This window comes from Crocodylus porosus, unplaced genomic scaffold, assembly GCF_001723895.1.
Source record: "Crocodylus porosus isolate Cpor-Errol unplaced genomic scaffold, CroPor_comp1, whole genome shotgun sequence".
Classification (NCBI taxonomy): Eukaryota; Metazoa; Chordata; order Crocodylia; family Crocodylidae; genus Crocodylus; species Crocodylus porosus.
In genome coordinates, this window is record NW_017728906.1 from 67,835,069 (window position 1) to 67,855,749 (window position 20,681).

The 20,681-nt window shown below is 42.0% G+C and overlaps 1 protein-coding gene across 2 annotated transcripts in view; it reads right to left on the reverse strand.

Moving 5' to 3' along the window:
* Positions 1 to 20,681, reverse strand: part of PRPS2 (phosphoribosyl pyrophosphate synthetase 2) — a 32,874-nt gene that overhangs the window by 3,970 nt on the left and 8,223 nt on the right. Inside the window, exons 2-5 of one of the 2 annotated variants that reach the window (XM_019529323.1) lie at positions 13,887 to 14,070; positions 6,243 to 6,341; positions 4,941 to 5,065; positions 1,630 to 1,803 (exon numbers count right to left, since the gene is read on the reverse strand). In XM_019529323.1, the coding sequence (XP_019384868.1) occupies positions 1,630 to 1,803; positions 4,941 to 5,065; positions 6,243 to 6,341; positions 13,887 to 14,070 (582 nt within the window). The remainder of the gene's footprint in view (positions 1 to 1,629; positions 1,804 to 4,940; positions 5,066 to 6,242; positions 6,342 to 13,886; positions 14,071 to 20,681) is intronic. The other variant, XM_019529324.1, reaches the window with a different exon arrangement.

The following is a 20,681-nucleotide window of genomic DNA, read 5'->3' on the forward strand; positions in this document are numbered from 1 at the left end:
CGGACTAGATGATCTGCTCAGGTCCCTTCCGACCCTACAAACTGTGAAACTATAACATTCATAAGTTGCTGTAACATGTGCTTTGTTCCTCCTATATCTGGACACAGATTAATGCCAGCCCAGGACTCAAAAGAAACATTAAACTGAAGTTTTATAACAACCTTCAATAGAAGGGTCAATTCTAGCAGCAATTCCCTGCTGAAGTTGCTTCCCGAGCAATACAAGCTTCTTATAACGCAACAACAGAATGGTGGAAAGACTGAGTTGCCATGGTGCAGTAGCTTTACTGCTACTACCTAGAAAGGCTGTAGTCAAATCACCACAACTTGCATGAGTGATTACATGACAAGAGTGAAATGGCCATGGATCTCCGATTCCTCTCCCCACAAAAAAGGTCTTGCGCTAAAAAGCCTAGGTAACTAGGCATGATCTGTAGTGTATGTGATTTTAGTGTACTGCTGACACTAAAAAGAAAGTGAAGGAAGCATGGAAAATGAAAATAAGGCAGAATACAAACAACTGCAGACAAGCAGGAAAGGTTACAGGTTTTGACTAACTTTCCTTTCTTAGTTCCAGGTATGGGAAACTGATGTTTTATACAAGGACTACTACAAAAACTGGAACAGGCAAAAAAAAAAAGAAGAGGAAGCCCAAGTAGGAGATGGCCCTGAAATGCCAGCAATTTTCTAGCTCTGATACAGAGTATAAGATGGAGACCCAAAGAGAAACTCGGATTTGCTGTAAGGTAGCAGAGAAAGAATTTTTTAGTATTCCCTGTTGTACGCTGAGAATGTTTACTGAAAATGTTTTTCAACCTATGCTTATTTTTATTTGTACTGTAATAGCAGATGATCAGATTTTTAAATAGGGTGTTCCAAGATGTAGTACAAATATAGCAAGAGATGGTTCTGTTCTAAAGAGCTTAGTCTGAAGCCCCTATTCCATAAACACCTAAATTATGCAAAACGTAGTCCCAATGACTTCAACTACTATCCTGGAAGTGTGTATGTGTCAAAATATAACTGGCATGGTAGAGCCTTTTCGTCACTGAACATACAGCAGAAAGACCAGATTACTGAAGAGCTGGTTCAGCTCTATTCAGTTTTTCATCCCCACAGGCAAGCAGCACTTACAGAATGGATTATGCCCAGCCTAAAGCTCTGGCAACATGTTGGATTCAATGAAAATAATAAGACTGGAAGGTGCATATTTATTACTTTCAGAGTTTTACTTCTTGAGAGCTACAGAAGTTACTTTTGCCAAAGGTTTCCTTTGCCAAAGCCTGTACTCCTTGTTTTCTTGCTGTAGCATCTCTACACTAGAGGCCAAGGTGTCCAGTTTAGCTACAAGTCCAGGACTGTGATTTTAAACAAGCAGACGGAGGGCAGAAGGTAGCAGGTAGAAATTGGAAAGTTCCAGCTCCTCATTTTGGGCTGTGGATAGCAGCCTAAGAAGGGCATTAGTGAAGCAGTCTGACCCTGCAATTATGCCTTACTTATCTGGAGTTAGACACTGATTGCACTACCTAGACTAAGCTGACTTGGAAGCGTGCATGATCCAATTAGGTTTGCTTACAATATACTCATGCCTATATGGTGGGGACTAGGGCCAGTTTATAACTATACTTACTTGTCTACTGCATGACAAATTGTGCCACATGTGTCAGCCATGTCGTCAACAAGAATAGCTACCCTATCTTTCACATCACCAACCAAGACCATTCTGTCCACTTCATTAGCTTTCTTTCTTTCCTTGTGAATAAGAGCAAATTCCACATTCAATCTGTCAGCTATTGACGTAACCCTGTTGGAAGAAAGAATCAAAAACATATATGTTTGTAAAACGTGCATTGTAGCAATGCTTATATTTAAGAGCAAAAGTCATTTGCTAGAAGTACAGAAGTGATTAGTAACAAAGCTGGCCCTCTGCTAATCAATGGGTCTTCTAGACAGAGCATCTTAAAAACACTGAAAATTCATTCTAAACATTTTCGAGGGTTGAGTTTGTTTTTTTGGCACTAAACTTCTTGCTTACAAAAAAAGGCCTTCATCCAAACAAACACATGCGATAAGGCCAGCAAGAATTTAGCCAGAATTGGAGCAGTTAGCAGTATTTGTAATCCATTATTCTTTTTCAGATGATTGAAAGAACATGCTTTTGTTACTCTGCTAGCAAAAGATCCCACGTGATACACTTTTTACTGGGAAAAATATAGGTTAATTACTACTTACTACCCCTCCAGTGTCCCAGACAATGCAAACTGCAATGCAACTGAACTTCTGAAGTTGTGTCTACTTATAGTTACATTATAAAAGCAGATTAAATAAGCTTTAGCTATAAAAAGTATCATTAAAAGGCAAAGGAACTCCTTTATGAGTCAAACAAAAGCTGCTTACAGACCACTGTTCCAAACAGATTTTGGCCTTTGTCATATTGTAGCCCCCCCTTGCAGATATGAATAGATGACAGGTATGCTGCTTGAACTCTTCTCAAACTGCTTCTATGAGAAGAAAAAGCTTCTCTTTGGGAGTTCAGATACCACCGCATCTTCTGTTTTCAAGAAAATGTTTTTTTCCTTCAGGACTGCTGGTGGGCAAGGGATAGGGACTAAGAAGGATATTCAATTGGGAAGAAAAGGAGTATGGTTAGGAAAGGCAAACATATTTAATATTTTAGCTAATGTTTAGCTTTTTTTGACCATTTGAATTACTTATGGGTATTACCAACTTTGACTGGTTAAAGACATCCTATTTTGAAGACAGATGTTGCACTTTAGATGAGATGCATACAAATTAGAGTTTAGGACTGAGATTGACATATGTAATGTCAAGTGATATACACATGAACAATTCAGGTACTCAGTCTTGTATCACCACTTAAGCATTTAAGAATACTACTAGATAGTTCCTACAGAAATAGCCTCAATTCTGCAGATACGAAAAGACTAAGGTCTCATTCAGCTGAAAATTACAGACACCAGGAATTTAAAAAAATAAAATCCAGTAGTATTGTTACCTAGATGTTGGCACAGCAGTCAGGTCTTTATTTACTCCAGTTTGACCTTTCTACTGCTTACCACTTGAAAACTAACTAACATTTACTTACAGGTCAGTATTGATTAGTAAAGATTTCCTAAAACACTCAGAGTGACCTTTTTGGCCAGTCTGAGCTCCATTAAAAACACTAAACAAACAACTTTAAAAATTCCAATCACTGCATAATATGTTCCTATCAGAGTAATACTTTTGAATTGTTTTTCCGTACTGTACCTTCCATTAAAAATTACTCTCAAGTCTTCCCAAAGCATCTAAAAATAAACACTCATAGATTGATAAAGTCAGCAGACGGAAAGCAATCTTCCAAGTACAAACTATTCATACACCACACAGAACAATGGTGAACCATTATTATATTTAAAAAATTCCTACAGAAACTAAATCTAAAAAGTGACTTAAAAAAAAAAAAAAAAAAATCAGAAAGCAGCAATTAGAAAAGGTTAGTGGTTTGACATTTTGTCTCAGTGCTGTTTTCCACAATACATACACCTGTTTACTCAGAAGCATTAAGTATCAAGAGGAGTTTCATGCCTTACTGTACTGATAAGATTCCTTTTATAGGGTAAACAGCCAATAGGAAAACAAGTAAAGAAGAAGTGGAACAGCCAGAACCCAGATTTTCCAAACTTTGAAGATCGTGCATGAAATTGTTTCTATCGCTGTAATACTTCCAGATCCACGAAGGGAACAGGCAGAAAGCAGCATCTAATAATGAAGTGAGCTCTTGCGCATAAAAGCTTATGCATCCGATTCAAGTAGCCTATAAAAAGGTACATCTTGACCTTGTCTTCTGTCTGACTTCAGATGAACACAGCTAACAACCCATCTCCACTTACGCAGAACACATGAATGTTTAAAATCAAAACATTCTGTTTACTTTTCAGTCACTTCTATTACTCCTAGTGTTAGTTCAGTGGACCTTCTATTAAAAAGAGTTCAGGAAGGAAATGCTGTACCCAAATAAACATCTGCCGGTTTCTTTACATCATTAGGATATTTCCCCCCCAGATATGGTTCCAGTAACACCACTCATTACAAAACATGGTGCTTTAGACAGAAATCACTTTAGGGCAGTTGACCACTAGTAGTGAAAGGACCAGAAAACCTAATACCTGCTGCAATCCCTTCTCCACTGACAGAAAGCTAGGAGGAGGTAGAGGCCTAAGAGTCTTCTTCCAGTTTCAAGAGTTGCATGACTAACCACTTTTGTCTGAGAAGTGTTCCACCCGATATGGCACACATTTTATACAGTATTCTGTACTCTGGCATCCATCTGACCGTCAGAACTGGTAAAAGGCAACATGCTCAATGAGAGATGCTAAGGAGTGAAGTAACAGTGCAAGTCTGGCACTTCTACATCCTCCCAATACCACATAAAGCAAAAAAACTCATGTCATGTTTTCAAACTGATGTTCTGAGATGCATAGCACACAACTTGAGCCAGTGATTCCCAGAAGGAATTACAACCACTCTACAAAAGAAAGATGACACAAGTAAGCTCTTACCTAAATTCTAGCAGGTAAATGAGGGCAAGCCATATGCTTTAAAAGAGAATGGATGCCTAGGCAGCTCCAGAGCCAAGCAGGAAGTGCAGCACTTAGGCTAAGGAAGCACGCACTAGAAAAAACCTCTTCCCTCCTGTAAAGGGACTCTGCTAATAAGGTCATAACCAGGGAACAAGAAAAAAAGATTTTCCTTAGGAGTGAAGAAAGTTCTTAATTATTACTAAAGGCAAGCAGCATTGGAAGAATAAATGTCTCATTACAACGGAATTGGAAGCCATCAGCATTTGCAACCTATGCTTCATACCACTTACAACAAAACTACAAAAAGTCATGTATATTGGTAGTTGAACTCAGTAGAAACTGACTGCTTACATACTACCTTTTCGCTCCACCTGCATCAGGTGAAACTATGATGCAGTTTCTCCATTCCAAAATGTTCTCTTTAATCCACTGCAACACTGCAGGTTCTGCATACAGGTTATCCACTGGAATATCAAAGAAACCCTAGAGCCCAAAACAGAAAAATAGTTTATCAGTGTATATTAACTCTCCATTATTCCTTGCTGGCAACTTAAAAAAACAAAAACAAAAACAAACAAACCAAAAAACCCCCCCAAAAAACAAAAAACCCCACCCCCATACGCAAGGGAAAATTTTGAAGTCTTTACCAGTTTTAAACACCTAAGGTAAATTTTCAAAGCGTGCTCCACCTTGGTCTAATTCCCCTTTTAATGGAGAAGAAAACTTTGGTGGGAGCACAATTAGGCCAACACTAGAAAGTGCAAACTACTGACTTTAAAAATCCCATCTATAAGCAAGATAAAGAGGAGCAAAGATCACAGGTGACTTCCTAGTATAAAGCCAGGGAGTAGCAGGGCTTTTGGTTTTTGTTTTTGTTACTGGTGGGGAGGGGAGGGGAAGTGGGGGAGAAAAGTGTAAGAATACAGAAAGAAGATTAACCTACAAATTAATATCTATTCAAAATTAAGATTTTTAAAGAATAGCTTCGGGACCTCATTGCCTTCCGCCACTGGAAAAAAATGTGCTAGAGTACAAGAAAAAAGATTCTGAACCCCACTTCAAGGAGTACATGCAGCCAACACCTACTCCACGTCTGAGGCTACATATTAAGACTCCTTTCAATAAAACAAAAAAAAGTTAAGAATGTCATATTTTAAGTTTATACTTTACTATTTCAACAAGCCAAATCTCTGCTTCTTGATTAATGTGCAAGAACTGAATTATTTTAGTAGCAAAAATACTGAAAAAATATTGCACTAGATACGGTCTATTGGGATCTCTGGTACACTTTAAAAAGTTGCTCCAAAAACCTACTGAAAAACCTCAGACTCTGAACTAAAAGTGCTGATGATGGCAAATATACTACCTAGATCAGGGTTACTCTCTATCTAGAAGAGACTAGCTGTGACCTGTTGGGCTACTTCTTGATCTGCAATTTCTCCATTGCATTTTGCAGCAGAATGCATATTTTAACATTGTTGGTATAAATGTCCTTCCACAACTCCCTCCCACTAACATCTTCAAGTATCAGAATTATGTTTTCAAAAAGGTGCTCGCTGCTGTGAAAAGAAATAAGCCTAATGCAGTCTATGAAGAAAGAATTAACCCATCTCAAACTCAGTGAAATTCCTAGCCACAAACAACAAGAACCTGTAATTACCTGTATTTGCGAAGCATGCAAGTCCATGGTGATGATGTGGTCAGCCCCAGCAACTGACAGCATATTGGCAACAAGTTTTGCCGAGATTGGAGCACGACTCTGAGAAACAAGCCAACATGTATTAAAAGAGCTGGAAAAAGGTGATAAAAGTAGACTAAAGCTTAGATTTGATACATAGAGATTTTTCCTTTACATTTTCTGCAATATCCCAACCTGTTATCACTTGTTAATCTCAGTGCAAAACAAGAAAGTACTACTATGTAAAGTTACTGAATGAGACAATGGGATATATAGGTGACAAAACTAGGAGGAAGGGAAGAAAACAGTGAAGTGAAGGCCCTTTAACGCAATTATTTCAGAGCACTCTATGCCTAAACAGTCTTACTAACTTAGACTTTCAGTGGAGCTTTTTGCTAATACACTAACCTAAAGAAGTTATACTTTCTTTTGTATCTGGATCTCACTGTTCTGATCTGCTTATTACCTCAGAAAACTTGGAAGACCTTTTTTATTCCTTTTTTTACTACTTACAAAGGGGGAGGAAGGTCATCATTTTTAAGATTTCAGCCAGCTCTCAGGCAACACCAATTTCCTGACACCACAATTCATACACACTGAACTTACTCGGTTCTTAAAAGGGTCTCCAAATACAAAAAATAAAGCAGAGTGGATTCTCCTGTTAAGAGGACTATGGGATATCAAAATTAGTAGAGATTTCTTGCTCACACTCCAAAAGAGAACTTTCTTGCTCACACAAAGAAGAGAACTGATAGGTCTGCATGCAACAGCTCCATCTGGTGGAAACTGGGAATTGAAATGGATTTGTTTTGAATAGACCAGCAGTGTCCAAATCAAAACTCCACAGGATCCAGAGCATGGGACTAACGCTAGATTCAGTGGAGACAGCTTTAATGCCAGCTCTTAGCTTTCATTTGTTTTGTAACTACGGGGAAAAAAAGAGCACAATACACCTGTTGCAAAGAACTCAGGAAGACCATAAGAGGTCAGAATGTTTTGGACACTATGGATTCACAAGGTAAATCCAGAGATTTTAAGAAGGAATGAGGATTGCACACCTACAAGTTCTAATACTACATGCCACCAAAAAGGATCTTACGGCATCCAAGGATGCCACAGCACCATCATTGAAACTCAGTGCGCTAAGCACTTCAGGAACTTTAGAACACTTTAACCTTAGATGAAAATTCCTAAAGCAATTTCCTTTTTTTCCCCCCATATAAAAATTAGAAAAAAGTTAGTATGTGTTATACTACTGGCAAATCACCTTCACACTTATTTGCTAGCAGCTACATTCTCATCTGCCCAGTTACTGCAAAGAGGTTATTTAGTCCCTGTAAAAATCCCTCCAGCTCCAAAGCACCTCTGCTCAATTACCAATCTTAGTGTGCAAAATTAGGTCAAGCTAGGTCACTACCAATTTATTACTGTGGCATAACCAAGTACCAACAAGAACACAAGTCCCATATCCTTCATTGGTTCAAGTGGGATTTCTATGGTTCTAACCCTGACCTGCCCAAATTACTTTGGATCAATAGCACTTAGGTGGTTCCACAGCACCATCATCATAAAAACCACCCCACCAAAATGAACTTATAAAAATCTTCTTCATCTTCTGCCCTTTACATTAATCAAGCTAAAACTACTATATTTCCACCTACTTCTCTAGCTGGCAGTCAGGCGTTAATTCTGCTTTCCGGCATCAGGCTTCCAGAGTGGTCTGTAACCCCTGTAAAGTAGGTGATCTTACAGCATCTTAGAAGTCACCGCAGCAGTTCATCTCTTAGTAAGATAAAAGTTGGCCAAAGCTTTTTGGATCTTTCTTGTTTTATTATAAACTTTTTGGGCCATGATAATCCATATTTCTGGTCACCTAGTCAACTTGGTTTGACTGCTCAGACTGGGCATTTTTCAGTTCAGCTTCAAGGTATTTTGGAAAAAACAAAAGGTTTCAATACAAGTTTTGTTCCCAGCTGTCAGGATTTGATTTCAGCTTTCATGTCTTCTCTCAGTCCCCTAAATGCTATTTTCACTCCTTCCATTTGAATCCAAGTTTCACAAGTACCTTTGCTATTTGTTTTTTGGTCAGGAGCCTGAAAAGGGGGTTTCCCTTTCACTAGTAACGTCCCCTCTTCCCAAGCCTGTACTATAGAATTCATAGCATTAAGAAGCCACTTGCTTTACAAGGCAGCAGCATCTGAAAGTTTAGCATCAAAAATTCAAAAGGCAGAAAAGCTTTTAAAATAATGTTGTCTAAAGTAAGACACTATAAAGGTTTCTACCGGCAACTTTCTGGAATTAGCCAGGTAAATCCTGTCATCATCTGTTCAGATCCATAAAACATTTGTACTGAACAAACAGGAAGTTATTTGTGATACAAAGAACATTTTCAAGCTGAGACTGGAAAACGCATAGGAAAGCACAAAACTTCTCAGTCTGACCATAAGGTATGAGCATGTGATAGCCGTCTGAAGGCCTTTGGGAATTACAGTTATTAACTATTATTATTAGGTGCCACTCAACTAAAACAGATTCCAAACAAATTTACAAACTCTGCATTCAAAGTTAGAACAACTTAGTGCAGGCATGCGCACACCCCTTCGCCACATTTACAGTCAATATATGCAGATACTATATTGTTATACGTATTGTAGAACATAATTGATATGGAAGAAAGTGTAGCAGTAGTCAGCAAATCCTTTCATGTCTATTAAGATGAACCCTTAAGGCAAGTCAATACTATGATCGGACATTAGTTCAGTAACTGAGGCAAAGTTTCCTGTATTATTTATTTTCTCTTGGGGTCTCCTATAAAACACACACATAAGGCATCAACAAGATGCCAGCCTGAAGAATTATAAAGAATTTCTTTTGTCTCTTCTTTTTTTCGCCCCCCCCCCTTTCTTTTTTGTTTAAAAAGTGGGGGAATGATCAGCATTTGTTTAAGATAGCGGAAACATAAGGTTCTCTCATAGTGCCTACATTTTTGATGTTGGGATAAGCCCAAATCAGCCTTTATGGGCTACTTTAGAATATCAAAAAGACTGTGTGAAATTCAAGCCAGGAAGACGTTAACACAAGTGCCCATGCTTTACCACTTCAAACTGAGTATGTAATTTGATTAAGTTCTGGCGAGAAAAACTCCAGTGACGCAGGTACAACAGATTAAGGAACACTGTCTAAATTCTAGGAATTGGTAGTAGTTAAGTTGCCTTATATTCCTAACTATGTAACATCTTTTTATATGTTCAACAGTTGCAGATGCAAGAAGCCACAGTGAACCAAGCAGGCACTCTATGCAAGGTTTGAAGTTGACCCTAAGATCTCTGAAATGAATTACTACATTTAACAAAGCAGTTTATTAAAGGAATTTAAAGCATCCACTGTCAATTTCCATAAGTTGGTAATAAAAATTCCTGCCTACTTAATAGCATTTCATTATGGAGATAATTTATTTGCTATTTAAAAGTTGTTCACTAGTCTACCAAAGTTAGAGGAAGATTACTTTAAGACCTGAAAAACCCACATCATGCAACACCCTACAGACAGAGGATGTACGTTAATAGCCTCTAAAATGGGTGAAGGCAAAAAAAAAAAAAAAAAAAAGAGTGAAGTACAGGCTATATAGCCTTTAAGGAGTTTATTATATTGCCTTCATTAAAATAAAGCACAACACTGGACAAGTTATTTGCAACACAAGCACCACGAAGAAAACCAAAAGGAGATTTAAACAATTTCTAAAGTTGTAAATCTAGAATGCACATGTGCACTAAGCGGACACTCAATTCCAAGGAAACCTAGCAAAGTTTTCCAGGTAACTCAATAAATGCATAAAGGAATAAGCTTCTAAGACCTGATATGGTTCAAACCTTCAGGAGTTCAGAGCCAGGATCTAGAACATCCAAGTAACTATTCAGACTACACTGGTTGTCTGTCAACTTAGCCTATAGCCGAGGGGCAGGCAAAAAATGGCCTACAGGCCAAATTTGGCCTGCCAGCTAATTCGACCTGGCCCACAGGCAGGCACCCACCAATTAACTGTATCCAGCCCAGCTAGCAGCTGCCTCTCCACATGGGGCCGAGTCCTGCCCACTCCTGCCTGGGGCAGCATGTGCTGTGCTCCACGTCTTTCCCAGAGGGCCACAGCCCTGGCCAGTGGATATAGATTCCAAGCATGGCTGCTGCAGCTGGCTGAGGAACTGCAGTCGGGGAAAGGGAGCTACAGTGTCGAGGGGAGCAGAGCAAGCAGACTGCAAGGGGGGCGGGGGGCAGTGAAGGAGCTCAGCTGCTCACAAAGCCCTGCCCGGCAGGTGTGGGACAGGCAAGTGGGGCAGGGAGCAGCAGCCACAGCAGGATCCAATGTGGGCCTGGCTGTAGCCTCGCCAGACAGGCTTGGGATAGAGACCAAGAAAGCCAACAGTATCAGGCTTGGCTCCGCCCCTCAGCTTCCTTTACTGCACACCCACTGGCAGCAGCTGCTTTCCCAACCCTTTGCAGCATGCTGTAAGCCAGACAGGTAGTGCTGGCTGCCCTGCCCCTACCCCACCTCTTGCTTGTGGATGGGCTAGGCTCAGATACATCATAATAAGCAGGTGATGGGGGAAGCTGAGCAAGGGAGAGGGGAAAGTCCCCCACATGCACACACCCAGCCCACCTACACCCCACACTATACCCACATATACACCCCCCAATACTGTCCCCCCCCCACACACAACCTGCACATTCACACCCACCCCCCAGCCACATACACTCCACATCCCCCAACATGTACCTCCCTACCACCACACACAGAATATGCAAGCAAACCCCCCCTTCCAAAAGGAGTACTTCCTGGGCAAGGGGAGAGACTTCTGGTAGCAAAGGGGGTGGGACTTCTGGTACCAAGATGGTGACTAGTGGGGTGGGGCACCTGTCAAGAGTTGGGGCTACCCTTGCAGCCCTTGACACCTCACCACAATTCGTTAAGTGGCCCTCCAGCAGAAAGAAATTGTCCACCCCTGCTATACCTACAGGACTGGCATCATATCCTAGATAAAATAAACCATCTAAAATAGAACTCAAAAAATTTCCCCACACAGCTTCATTAAGATAAACCGACTAATAAATATCACTTCTGTATTAGGATTTATATAAAAACCTGACACCTAATCAAGGCTCCAGGAACCCCTTCCAGAAAGCGAAAGAAATAAGATTCCAGCAGCAGAACTCCAAACCTATCTCAAAGGCTCATTTGCAGCAGCCTGCACAAGCTAATCTTACCATGGACTCTGAAGATTAACATAATACTTTGAGCAAGTCTATAGTGCAGACTGCAACATACCTAAGAGATATCTGGACTTGCTTTGAACAAGCTAGATTGGTCCCCAAAGAAGCCTAGTAATAGCAGCATGGAGAAACCGGGGAAAATAAACTGTTGTACTCTAGGCAGCATCTACTAGGCTTCTGGTACCCAACCTAGTTAATTGAAACTTGGGTCATATCCTGAAAGTAAATGTAAACATAGCAGCACAGTGCTCAAGATAAAAAACAACCCACACAGAGCTCCATGCTCTTGGGGCAAAACTGCTTCTAGTACCCAAGCCAATTCAAGTAAGTTACACCACATAGATGTTTGCAATGCAGACAAATGCCCAGTCTATTTCAGACTTCATGTCCTTTTTCACGTCCTTGTGACAAGGTATTTAGCAGATTTTGCCTGACAGGCCCATGCTATGAGCACTTCTACTATGGCCTAGACTACATGTTACCCTGACTAATAATAAGACCTTTTGTAGAGCCAGATACCAAGGTTGTTTTATAAAGAATGGAAAAAAATTACATGCTTGACATTTTATCAATATGGAAACAAGAGCTCGGAGGTATGAAACAACTGCCCCAGGATGAGAAAAATTTCATGGCATTCCCAAAAAAGTTGGGATTAGAAACTAGATCTTTCATTACCTAATGTCAGATTCTAGTTATTACCTAGATCCTTAGATGGCACCTCCAAACACAGAATATCCTCATCAGAATAGCCCTTCTGTAACAATTGAATTATTTGTAACTTGACTGGAACACGAGAATTTTGACATTTTAATGCTTCCAGAAATGTGCTTAAGGGGAGTATGTTACCTTGTTTTAATCAAGAAGGATGTTTATTGGTCCACTTGCTTAAAAAAAATTATAATCAGCTAACCACAATTTTGAACAAAGCAAACAGAATGTCAATGCATTCTGAAGCTGCGAGACAACAACAACAACAAAAATCTCGCCTTCATTTCCCAATTCCTCTGTACCTTTAGCTCCACTACATAGAATAAAAGTTGCTTGGGAAAATTACTACTTCCCCTCCCCCTGCCATTTTTCAGCATGGGAATGCTGGTACATGAGACAGACGCTGCTTGAACGCATCAATTAGCGCACACTGGTAGATATAATTAATTGCATCTAATCCAACATGCTGCAGTTACAGTACTTCAGAGCAGCCTCCCTCCATGGGCTTCAGGCACTCCAAGTGTCTAAACATACAAGCCAGTTAACAGCAATTTAAAAATCAAGTGAAACATTTCAAAAGTATGCCTGGGTAATCAAGTATTACCGATTTTCTAAGAACTGACTGTGTACAAAAAGCTTTCCACGACTAGTGTCTAGCTGGTCCTCCAGGCACCCCATGCTGCAATGCTCCTGCTTCTCCACCCCCATCCCGTAACTGACTGCTCTATTACACAGCAAAAAATTGGAGTGCCCCAAACTATTGCTTGCATTTGACTGCAGTGTCCCTGGCTGAAAACTGTGGAGGCAGCTCTCTGCCAGTTCTAACAAGCTGGTCAATTTCCTTCCATTGGTGGCAACTAACTAGGTTTTCATGCATCACAGGCTTATTTGAGGTGAGAAGTGGTCAACTTGGAGGGTTGCCTGGATCCCTGGTCCTGTGACCCTATGGGCCAGGAGCCCCAAGCAGAGGGTACTCAAGAGCTCCACTACCACAAACAGAATGAAGTTGCCACCTCCTTAAAAAACTGAGCTGTCCCAAGTCCCCAGGCACATAGTCCAGGCAGCCACCTTCCCCAAACTTGGCCACCCCATCATTCCCAAATCAGCCTGGGATGTACAACACCAACATCAATTTCCAGAAACTTCAGCAAAACTGATGATCAGCTTGAAGGGAAAGTGCTCTTAAACGCCACAAAAATTCTGGCAACTCCAGAACATGGACCCCATCAGCAACTAAGAAGCAGGGATTCAAAGCAGCACCGTCATCCTATACATACACCTCTGGGTAGCCTCAGTCAGGGTACCACCACAAAATTTCTTTAAAAAGCTAGAAAGCATCAGTCTTCAACTCAGTGTTTGTGAGAAGGAGGAGTAGGATATTGCAACTGGGTTGCATACTCACTACCACCTCTTGCTGGCAGTCTGACTTGACCCTTCCACTTGGAACTTACCTCTGTTTTATGTACACACCTGACGCAGGACAATTTTGAACTAGTTTCCAAAAATCAGTCGCACTCTTGGAACAATTCAAGTATTATGTTCGTCTACACCATGAATATTTAGGGAAGTTTATTTATCATCTTCAAACATGCCAGTGGGAGTAGTTATATACAGGTTGATACAGTTTTTCTTAATGAAATACATTTCACCTACCTTATCTTTTTTATCTTGTCTGGCATATGGAAAACATGGAATAACTGCAGTCACTCTAGATGATGATGCAATCTTGCAGGCATTTATCATGATAAGGAGCTCCATCAAGTTGTCATTTATTTCTCCACAGCCACTCTGAATGATATACACGTCTTCCCCTCTTACACTTTCACCAATCTCTACACTGAGAAAAATAAGATTCGGCTAGTGAATCATTTAAAATTTCTAGAACAAGAGAAATAATTCTAGAATTAATACAATTCTGAGTTTGCAAGACAGATTTTTTTTAAAAAGCTAAGAGATCTCCATGGTCCTATCACTTGAAACATGCATTTTACAGTGAATTAATTCATTCATAATTAGCTTATTATGAAATGTCAAATGGGCAGTTTATCTAAATTTCACTTCTCTACCTGCATCAAGAAAAGGTCTGTGCCAACTTTGATAGCAATACTTATTCTGTACAAGTAAGATATAGGTCAAACTGTTGTTCAATTTAACACTGAGATATTTTTAATATCATGCCCCTCATGATCTCCAAAGGAGGGCAGGATTATTAAGTCACTTAAAACCATGTAAAAAACTACAACACTGAAATAATTTTAGCTGCCTACACACCATTCATTTCTTTGGTTATGACATCTGTATTTAAGTAGCTTTATAAAATTTTAATTTATTTCCCTGCTGTGGCTTACCACACTATTCTCAATTCACACAAGGCTTTAAAATACAAGTGTAACAATTTTATCATTGCTCATCAACTCTCAAAACATTCTTAAAATGGCCAAGTGTTTCTTCTTTGTGTGAGAGTTTGTATGAATTTCTTTATTTCCCCTCTTCCTCCTTTTACATTGCTGTTTTGCTACAAGTCACTGTACTGTATTGCAATACTCCAGTATCAGACCCCCATTTCCACTACCCATCCACCCATTAGATTCCAAAGCTAAATCCAATTTAAATGGATAAAGGAAAAAGAGCAAACCGGATAATCATGCAGTGCTACAGCACTCTCATTTAATTGGCCCAAAGAACAATAAAGCCAATGAATGAACCATCCCCAATCTTCTTACAAGTTACTCACAGGGCAAATGTTCACAAGACAGAATTCTTTACTTTAAAAAAGCAAAAAGAAAATGTTAATGCTATTATACTGGATTTAAGCTGGTCATCATCAGGGTTGAAAGCACCGCACACACCACAGAGACTTAAAGCACTTGAACTTAACAGTAGTAGTAGGTTGTCATCCCCCCTGCAGATTAGCATTAGAGGAAGAACAGACATTTTTGCCAGCGAGTTTCACAGACAGGCTGATAGCAAAATAATGGTGAGGTTCTGGGACATTGTGTTCCATTCCCTGCACTCAAAGAAAGAATCGTTTACTGGAATCTCTCTACTCCCTCCAAGCATGACCCCTTTTACCTCAGCCCAACTTTCCCTGTCCCATCTCCTTTGCACCCCAGTCTATCACCCCAAACCTGTTCTCCTTGCCTATGCAGTCCCCAAGGCCAGGCACCTCTGACTTCTCAAACCAGTCCTGGTCTCCTACTCTGAGAATGCTACTTCAGTGCCAATCTACCTTTCCCATTCATAGTCTCTCCTGTACTCCGAGAACAGACTCAGTTCTTCTTCCCTACCCTTTCAATATTCCTCATCTCACTGGTCTTTTCCCATCACATTCAAATAGGGCTGCTTTCTCCTCTGTATTCATAGCAGTCATCTAGCACAACGCCCCCCCCCCATACCAGACGTCTTAAACATCCCAGTCTATTGCCCAGACACAATCAGAAAAATCATGGATAAGACATTTACAGACATTTAGGGAGGTTGGGGGGAGGGTAGATCAAGTTATTGGAATGCAGGGGGCTTCAGGGAGGAGGCAGGGTCTGCACAGGGGTTGGCAGGATCAGGGAGGCTTGCAGGGGGGTTGGGAGGCTCTCTTCCACACTCCCCAGGAACAGGAGCTACCCCCTGACCTGCCCCATCCCCAGATGACCACCCCCTTCCCACCAGCAAGCCAACCCTCCCATCCTTCCCCTACCCCAACTTACTCCTTGGGTCCCAACATCAGTGAATGCTGGTAAAACCAGCACCTGAAGTGACCTGTTGGATTGGGGGGAGGTGGAGGGGGGGAAAGCTGACTGTCCATCTGGGTGTGTGCTAGAAATTGCTCAATGCCAGCAGGCAGGTAGGAAAAGTGAAGCCCCAGGGGCAGGTGCTGGTGGCTGGGCTTTCCCAGCCCTGGGGCTGCACAAGTTCAGTAAGATCAGTCTTGCTGGACACAATCTAAGTTGGATTACCTTGGAGGTACATTTCACTTTGATTGACTCAGCCACTTTTAGACTGATCTAATTGTCCTGAACTTCTTCCGTACAGTTAGATCGACAGAAGTGCAAAAGTAGGGATCCAAGTATAAGGACTGCACATGGGCAAACTGAGTTAGACGAGATGGCCATTTTCAACACAATCTAGCCTCCCCAAACATCTGCATGTACCCTCAAATAAAGCAGAAATTACCAAGGAAGTCTGGCATTCCTGCTGTGGCCATGGATAAAACGGTACATTGCTCCATTGCTATATGAAGATGTCATGCACCGTACTGTCATCATTAAAGGCTTGAGCATGCTCAAGGTAGACAATCTCCAGATATTTTACCTTAAGTGTTAGCATGTCTCCGGCAAGCATTCGAACTAAAACATTTCAGATACTTGGGTTGCCCAAGTCTATGTACAGTTTCATAGGAAAAGAAAAAGCCATGCCACTAATACGATGGCTATTCTCCTGCCAAATGTCAAGTCCCTGTTCCAAGGCATAACGTATACTACAGCTGATCAAAGGAAATATCAACAGATTTGTGCTTACCCTGAATAACCAGAATGTAACCATTCAGTAGAGATGTGGCAAAGTTATAAACAACTGAAAATAGGAACTTCTGGACATCCTTAAAAATAGCGTTACCAGGTCCACTCACAGATCAATTCTGTGATAGCAAGAAGCAGCAGTAGTTTAGAAAGGTAAAAAAAACTAAAAAACACTTGCATCAAGTGTCCAAAAATGTAAGGAACATTTAAGAGGTAAAACACAGTCACTTGTTCTGACCATATGCATCTGAAAAAAAGGATTTTTGAGCAACTGTCAAGATCAGCCTTTCAAATCATGATGGGTAGGGGGAGTGGGAGAAAAAAGAGGGGGAAGATGAAGAGAAAGTACATCAGCTTTGACTGTATTCTGTATTGAGATCAGCTTAAATATAATAAGTCGATACTGGTATCATGTTATAGCTTTCAGATAGGTCAGAAGCAACTCTAAAGCTACAGACTTGGTGTTTTGGCATCCCGCCCTCCCCCCCTCAAATCTCTCCAATAAAAGATATACGATTACAAAAAGGGGAAAAAAAGAAGGTATAAAGTGACACGGGGGGGGGGGAAATACTACAAAGCATAACAAAATATTCTTGGAATGATAGTAATGAGTAATACAGGGGGCAGCAACACTGCTATACCACATGAGAGCTTGCAACCCATCTCCCTGCCATAGATTGCCAATCTTCGCTCCCTTGAGAACTCAAGCTGCCTAACATTTCCCATCTCTACAAGCACTCACCCCCTCTGCAAGGGAGGCACAGGAACAAGAGAGCAGCAGGGAGGCCTGTGGAAGAGGGTACTGCAGAGGAGACAGCTGGTTTAGCATAGCTGCATGCCACCTGAATCTTTATGCCATCCTGGCCCTCTTCACAGGCTGAATCTGGCACAGGGGCCAGAGGTTGCCACCTGCTGTCTAAAACTTAAAACAAGTAACCAAACATACATACTCGTGTAATATGGAGAATAGCTTGTCCATGTAACCAACACACACACACACACACGAAAAAATAATTTATTGATCCAAGTGTATAATCTTAAATTTTTATCCTTTATTAGATTCAAAAGGCCAAGTTCATTATAATCCCCACTCCCCACAAAAAGAGGCCCCATTGAACAATAACAGGTTGACACAAGACCAAGACAAGCATTGCATTCTTCTTTGGTATTCATATACTTTGAAAGGAAATACAATACAATGATTAGAGCACAGAAGTGGGATGCATGCTTCAGAGATTCTTTCTTCCTCTGCCAATAACTCGTGCCTTCCCACTGCCCTGGAGCTAATTACAATCTCAGTGCATCTGTTAACCTTTCTTTCATTCACGGAGAGCTCAGATTTTGAGGTTTTAAGCCTAGAACTACACACTTTTTATGCAAATAGGCACTGTATAGTCCATGTGTAAACAACTCCTACTTGGGGTATACATGCAGTTGATGCAAATACTTGGCTAAAAGGCTTTAGTGAATATTACGACTTAGAAATGCAAAAGTATTATTGCATATTAAAAGTCCTCAGAACTGGCTGAACATAGTTATGCAATAGGTTAATAACCTTCATTATTTATCTTCTCAAAGTTCAATATTGAGGGATATGGGACAGTATCAACCAATCTAATCAGATCAGTAGCCAACTCCTTACCCATTGCACAGCAATTAAAGGATAAAATAATCAGAACGCTGATATTTTTGTAGTGTTCTAAGATACTGCTCTAAACCAGTGGTCCCCAAACTTTTCTGATCATGCACTCCTATCAGTAAAAAATTTGAGCACACCCCCCCAATATATGTATATTTATATAAATATAAATAGAAGTTCTAATATTTTCTTCCCATACCCCAATGGATCATCTTGCACACCCCACTTTGGAGACCACTGCTCTAAACTGTCTTCAATTCATGGTGTCCAAAGGGAAGCTGGGTGACAGTGATCATGAGCTGATCACCTTCACCATATGCCGTAAAGCTGGCAAGTCAGCCAGCAATACAGAACTCAAGACTCCAGGAAAGCTGACTTTGACAAGCTCAGGAGGCTTGTAGGTGAGGCCCTAAGGGACCACAACCCAAAGGGGAGGGGAGTTCAGGACAGGTGGTTGAGCTCCTTAAGGGAGCGATCCTGGATGTACAACCTAGTTCTAGTCCACTCAGAGGAAAGGCAGCAAAAAGGCACTGCAGTCTCCTTGGGTCTGCAGGGAATTAGCGGACCTCCTGCATCTAAAAAGAAAGATCTACAAAGGATGGAGGACTGGATCCACCTCCAGGGAGGAATATTCTGCACTGGTCTGGACTTGCAGGGAACAAACCAGGAAAGCCAGGGCTGCAACAGAACTCCAACTAGCTACAAGGATCAAAGACAATAAAAAGTCCTTTTTCAGCTTTGTGGGGAGACAGAGGGAAAGCAAGGGAAACATCAGATCCCTGTTAAACCAGATGGGACAACTGACAACCGATGCCCAGGAAAAAGCCAACTTGCTAAATGGGTAATTTGCATCGGTTTTTTACCAGTCGCATGGAGCGACCCTGCCCATTACAGGGCAGGAACACCTGAGTGAGGATGATTCCTTACCTTCCATTAATGCTGACCTCGTGAAGGAACACCTTGAGAGGCTGGATACTTTCAGCCAGCCCTGACAGCTTACACCCCCAGGTACTCAAGGGAGCTGGCTGGTATCATAGCTCAGCCCCTGGCATGGATCTTCAAGAACTCCTCACACTCTGGTACCTGAGGACTGGAAGAAGGCCAATGTGGTGCCTATCTTCAAGAAGAGGAGGAAAGTGGATCTGGCAAACTACAGGCCCATTAGCCTGAACTCTATCCCAGGGAAGGTCTTCGAAAAGTTTATTAAAGAGGCCATTCTTAACAGACTGGCCGATGACAGCATCCTGAGGGATAGCCAGCACCGGTTTGTTGCGGGTAGGTCTTGTTTGACCAATCGCATTTCCTTTTACGACCAGATGACCCATCACCTGGACAAGGGAGAGGAGATAGATGTCATGTATCTTGACTTCAAAAAAGCCGTCAATCTGGTATCCCGTGATCACCTCTTGGGAAAACTGGTCAACTGCGGCCTCGGCTTCATCATGATCTGCTGGCTGGGAAATTGGCTCTGTGGTCGGACCCAGAGGGCGGTAGTTGACGGAAGTCTATTGTTGTAGTGCCCTATGACCAGTGGGGTCCCTCAAGGCTCTGTCCTTGGGCCAACACTATTTAACATCTTCATTAATGATGTGGACATTGGTATCAGAAGTGGACTGGCCAAGTTCACCAATGACACCAAACTCTGGGGTAAAGCCTGAGGATAGGAGGGTGATCCAGGCTGACCTTGTCAACTCAGGAGCTAGGAGCAGCGGGGAGAGGAAGGACACAGGCACACGTGTGTCTTACATACACAGAGAGTATACACACAGCAGGGAGAGGAAGGACACGGAGCAGAGGCGAGAGCAGCAGAAGCAAACGAAGCAGCAGCGGGGGCAGCAGCAGCTGATCCCCCTAAGGTAAGTGGGGCAGAGGGACTGACGCAGCTGAGCTGGATCCAGAGGGGAAACCCCCCGGATCCCTCTTAGCTGAGCCGGTAGGGAGCCGCGCAAACAGCGTGCTGGTGTTTGCGCTGGAGGGGGAGCAGGAGAGGCCCAGAGGCTGACTTGTGTTAGCGCGGGCCAGAGGACCCGAACTCAGCTAGAAACTCAGTGACTCATACGATGGCATCGACACGGAGTGCTGCCAGGGCCCCTGCCCGGGGGGCACGGCCTGCCCGGGGCTTCAGGCCTCCACCCAGACAGAGCCCACGGTGGGGCTGGTGCCCCCCACCCCCCTAGCCTGAGGGAGCTGCCCAGCAAGGCCTGGGGGGGCAGGGACTGGAGACCCCCACACCTGTCCTGCAGGCGCCCACCTTAGGGCCCTGGAGGTGCAGGTGAGGGAGCTCCAGGAGGAGGTTAG